General features: G+C 39.0%; 1 protein-coding gene across 1 annotated transcript in view; it reads right to left on the bottom strand.

The window, feature by feature from the left end:
* LOC111817276 (GRAM domain-containing protein 1C-like) overlaps positions 1-5,029 on the bottom strand; it is a 74,832-nt gene that overhangs the window by 50,803 nt on the left and 19,000 nt on the right. Inside the window, exon 3 of the mRNA XM_023717651.1 lies at positions 434-518. Coding sequence (XP_023573419.1) covers positions 434-518 — 85 coding nt within the window. The remainder of the gene's footprint in view (positions 1-433; positions 519-5,029) is intronic.

The following is a 5,029-nucleotide window of genomic DNA, read 5'->3' as shown; positions in this document are numbered from 1 at the left end:
ACACACACACACACACACACACACACACACACACAAATAAATAAATAAAAATAAATAAAATTTTAAAAAAATTACTCTATATTTGTTAGAAAGTAGATTTTTCTGAGGTGAGTTAATATATGTTGACCACGAGATTTAAATTTTCCCTCTAAAACCAGAAGAAACAAGTACCAGAAGAAACTGTGACAAGTCATTTCTTATTACTTATATTTGCTTAGTACTCAATATTCTTACAAGTCAGAAATCACCTCTTCCCAAATTACAACTTGGTTTTACATTGTCTAATTGTGAATGATAAAGATGCTGCTTATCTTGAAAATGATTTTCTGTCTAGTAGAAACACTTAATTTTCTTTATATAGTCACTCATCTCTGCTATTGACAGTGAGGATAAAAAAAGTATTTTCATACAATTCTCAGTTTTATTTTCTTACCTGCTATCAGCTTCTCTGTATCAGGTAGATGTGTGAACTGTCTTTTGTATTCCTCATTCTTGTCTTTATAGGTAGAACTTGAAAGCTGTAACATTAAAAGAATTAAATTTCTGTTTAATTATAACACATCAGAAAATAAAATAGAATTGAAAAGCCTATGATTTGTATATAATATTTTGTATGTGCTTAGAGAAAAATCATAGAAATACTTTTTAAAAAGCAAGAAAGAAAAAGTTGGGAAACCCTCTCTGCAAAAGCAAATGTGTAGCTAGGGAAAAAAAAAAACAAAAACAAAAAAAAAACACACAGTTAGAAACTAGCATCTCCTAACTGATGTTTTGGGATGGATCCAAGCCCTCACAGACCAGATGGACCCATGCTCCCCAGGCTTTGGCCTGACTAACTCCACACCATGGAGTTGGTCATAGCCACCAGCAACTCTGAGCCAGCTCTGCATTTTGTTTCACCTTGGCCCAGGGCAGCAGAGGTGCTGACCAGTGGACTGACCTGATAGTGGAAGAGGCCAAGAGAGAAGCAGAGAAGGTTGGAAGATCCAGGGAGAAACTATGGACCTGCCCATCAGCACTACCCCAAGAAAAGCTCTCGGTCATTGGACACTATAAAAACAGTGTGAGGCATTATTCTGAAAGTAGCTCCATGGCAGGCTATAGTGAGATAAGAAACCCAGTACAGTACTCACCATATTGCCAGTATTGAATCAGATATCTATTGGCAAGGGATTTACTGTTAAAGGCTGAACAAGTATGAATAAAATCCACTTCAGAGTTTCCATTGTTACCCTACACAGACACTGGCAACTTTCATGGAGAAGGTACAGGCTAGACAAAGCTCCACTGCATTGAGAAGTTTAAAACTCAGGACTGGAAGGACACTGCCCGCTGGAAAGTATGGATTTCAGAGATGACTGGATCTGGAAGTGCTGCCATTCAGTCTACCAGTGATCCTGAGCCCTGCTGCTCTGTCCACACCCAGCAGAGACCAGCTGTCTGACTGCTCTCCATATAACAACAGGAGCAAGGACCATCTCAGCACGGATGGGTGCCACAGTCTAGGGATATACAGCAAGAGTGGCATCTGGAGCAAAGGGGAAAAAACCTAAAGTCCTAACAACCCACAGTCCATAAAGCTAGACAAAGAAATCATGACTTGTTCAATTTCCAAACTGGATGATGGAAAGAAATTTTCATTCAAAAGTATGGAAAAATTTGGGGGACATCAGGGACTCAAAAAATTCTTTTATTTCCTTCATTGGTTTTGGAGTATTTGGGTAGTTTTTTCACTGTTCTCCTTTTAACTTTTTTCCTTATGTTGTCTGTTTGTTTTGAGACAGTTTCATTACGTAGTTCAGGCTGGCCCTGAACTCACTATGTTGACCAGGATGACCTCTAACTCACAGCAATCCCTTTGCCTCACTCAGCCTCCTGAGCACTGGGATTACAGGCTTGTACCACCACACCTGGCTCCTTCATTTCTTTCATCACTAATTTTGCTCTGTGGTTTTTCTTTTTCTTCCTTTTGGTTATTTTTATATAATACAATCATTTCGTTTTACTCATCTCACTTCTCTCTCATCTTCCATTAGTTTTTCAAATTTGACTTTTCCAATTCTCCAGTTCCCTATCCCCTCTATCTTTATTACTATAACCATTACACTATAAATCTATAGCTAGTAAATACTGCTATTACTATTGAATACTGTTCTATGGTTAGTGGAGGTAAAGTTGTTACATTTAGTTGATATTTTCTGTATATAAATATTTGGTATATTTTAGTGTTTACACTATAATTATAGATTTTTCCCCCTGGTTAAGGGTGGTACATGATTAGTTCTTTGGCTATGTCAACATCCAGTTTGTCTTTGATGCTATTACTGCTGTTGATTTTATTGCTACTGCCAAGGTGGTATCATTATTGCTATTAATTGGTTTTTCTCTTTATGCCAATATCTGGATTACCTTTGTGGCCCATTACTAGAGAACTGGGCCAATTACACTGCAGCCTCCCCTCCCAAATAAATGGAGATAGTTGGATTGTGGAACAGGAGAAAGGCCTATAGTAAGCCATGCCAAGAGTATATCACTAAAAAGCAGAAACTAACTACAGAGGTCTCTAAACCACAAAGCCTTCCAATGTACTCATCCTGCAAATATCAGAAAAAAACAAACAAACAAACAAACAAACTAAACTAAACTGAAACAAATGTGAGAAAAAAAGGCAACATAATACCTCCAAAAAATACCCCAACTCCTCCAAAGCAGATCAATCCATGGAGCATCAATGGGAAAGAAATTAAAAGTGCATAAATGAATTACTCAAGAGTAACATGAAGGGCTGGTGAGATGGATCAGTGGTCTAAAGTACCTACTTAGAACAAGCTTAGCAAAACACAGGGACCACAGTTCAATCCCCCAGCACCACATGCCAGCCAGCCCCGCCCCCTGGTGGGCCGAGCTGGCCACACACACACACACACACACACACACACACACTAAAAAAAAAGAGTAACATGAAATTTTTTTATTCTTTTTTTAAATTATTTTTTAAAATGATCAATAAGGTACTGTTATAATTTATGTATAGATGTCCCCCAAAGCCTCATGCAGCCATAGGTGGGGGCTTTATCAGAGGTGGCTGGGTGTAGTGTGTGTGATGTTGGGATTAAGGGTGTGTGATTACTTAAATTAGCACACTGATTGGTCTGGCATAGTTCTGGGTGGGTAGCCTAGACATAAAACAAAGAGACAAAAAGGAGCTGTGGCTACTTCTGCTTCTGTTGCTGCTGCTTGTCTTCTGCTGCTTCCTGCCCACTCAGCAATGCCCCTCTGCCATGCCACCCTGACTAGGAGCCAGCAAATTACAGGATAAAACTTTTATATACTATGAGCTGAAATAAATCTTTCCTCCTTTAACTCTGAGTGCTGGGTATTTTGTCTTAGTGACAAGAAAAGTAACTAAGACAGGTGCTCAGCAAGCTCAAAGAAGATATAACTAAAAAATAACCTAATGAAAGAGGCTGTGCAAAACAATACAAAACATGAATCACCAGTATAGCACTATGAGCAGAGTTCATTAAAGGTAGCAAACAAACTCAAGAGACTAAAATTTCTACTGAAAGAATGGACAGCGGAATCAACCAATTTTATCAGGACAGAGGGTAAGAACTACAAGATAGGGCTGAGGTAGATACCTTAAGAAAACATGAAAAATAGATCCAAAATCTGGATTTAGAGAAAAATCAGAAGGAATCAAAAGTAGCACAAATAAACCTCTTTACAGAAATAATAGCACTGGCAGGTATGGTGATGTATACCTGTAATCCCAGCATTCGGGAGTCTGAGGATCCCTTGAGTTCAAGGCCAGACTTGGCTCCATAGGGAGTCCAAGGCCAGCCTGATTTACACAGTGAGACCCTATCTCCAAAACAACAACAGCAGAAGTTGTGCCCTGCGGGCCCCACCCCTCGGATACACTGAGATAGCAACTGAGACTGGGCATGGTGGCACATGCCTATAATCCCAGCACTTGGGAGGATGAAAACAGGAGGATCACTATGAGTCTGATCTATGTAGCGAGACCCTGAACACCCTGTAACCTCTATACCAAATACATAAAAAAGATTAAAACTAAAAAATTGATGTAGAAATAAGGTCTTTCCATGACAAAGAGCACCTTAATAAATTCATGACAACCAAAGCAGTGCTCAAAAAATTCTCAAGGAACTCCTAGAAAGTAGACAATAATGACAAAAGATCCGATAGAATGAATATACTAAGCAGGGCAAGCTGTTAAGCAGCAAAGGAAATCAAAGGGGAAGCACAGCAACAAGAAAATAATGAGATGACAAAAATAAGTCAATACATTTAATAATAACTTTCGACGTGAACGAATAGTCTCAATTCCCAATCTGAAAGACACAGATTGGCAGACTGCATGAAGAAACAAAATCCAACAGCATGCTACATACAAGAAACACATTTACTCATCTCCTCCCCACCTCCCCCAAAAAATAGACTAAAAATCTAGTATTCCATGCAACACAAAAGTAGTATTCCATGTAACAGGAACCTGACAACAGGAGAAGTAGTTATTCTATTTTTATACAAAGTGTACTTCAAAGCCAAAACTAATGAGAAGAGGCAAAGAAAGTCACCACATAGTGGTTAAGGGCATAATTCAACAGGAAGTGATAACAATTATAAACATATATGGACCATACACCAGTGCACCCAACTTCATAAAAAATACTACTGGACATAAGAGATCAGATAAACATCAACACAATCCCCCACCATCACCCTGGCCCGATCAAGTAGATGAAAAATGAGCTGAAATATACTTATGACAAGCTATACTGCTTGGCTAGAAGATTTCACAATGATAAGAGGATTAATATTTGAGGGGGAAATTACATATGTATGCACAACTATCATTAGAATCCCAAACTACATGACACAAACACTAGCAAAATTGGAGGAATTCGGGGCTGGAGAGATGGCTCAGTGGTCTAAAGCACCTACTTGGAACAAGCTTGGCAAAGCACAGGGACCGCGGTTCCATCCCCCAGCACCACATGCC

Source organism: Octodon degus, unplaced genomic scaffold, assembly GCF_000260255.1.
Source record: "Octodon degus isolate 3935 unplaced genomic scaffold, OctDeg1.0 scaffold00053, whole genome shotgun sequence".
NCBI classification, from domain to species: domain Eukaryota; kingdom Metazoa; phylum Chordata; class Mammalia; order Rodentia; family Octodontidae; genus Octodon; species Octodon degus.
This window is presented reverse-complemented; position numbering and strand designations above follow the sequence as displayed.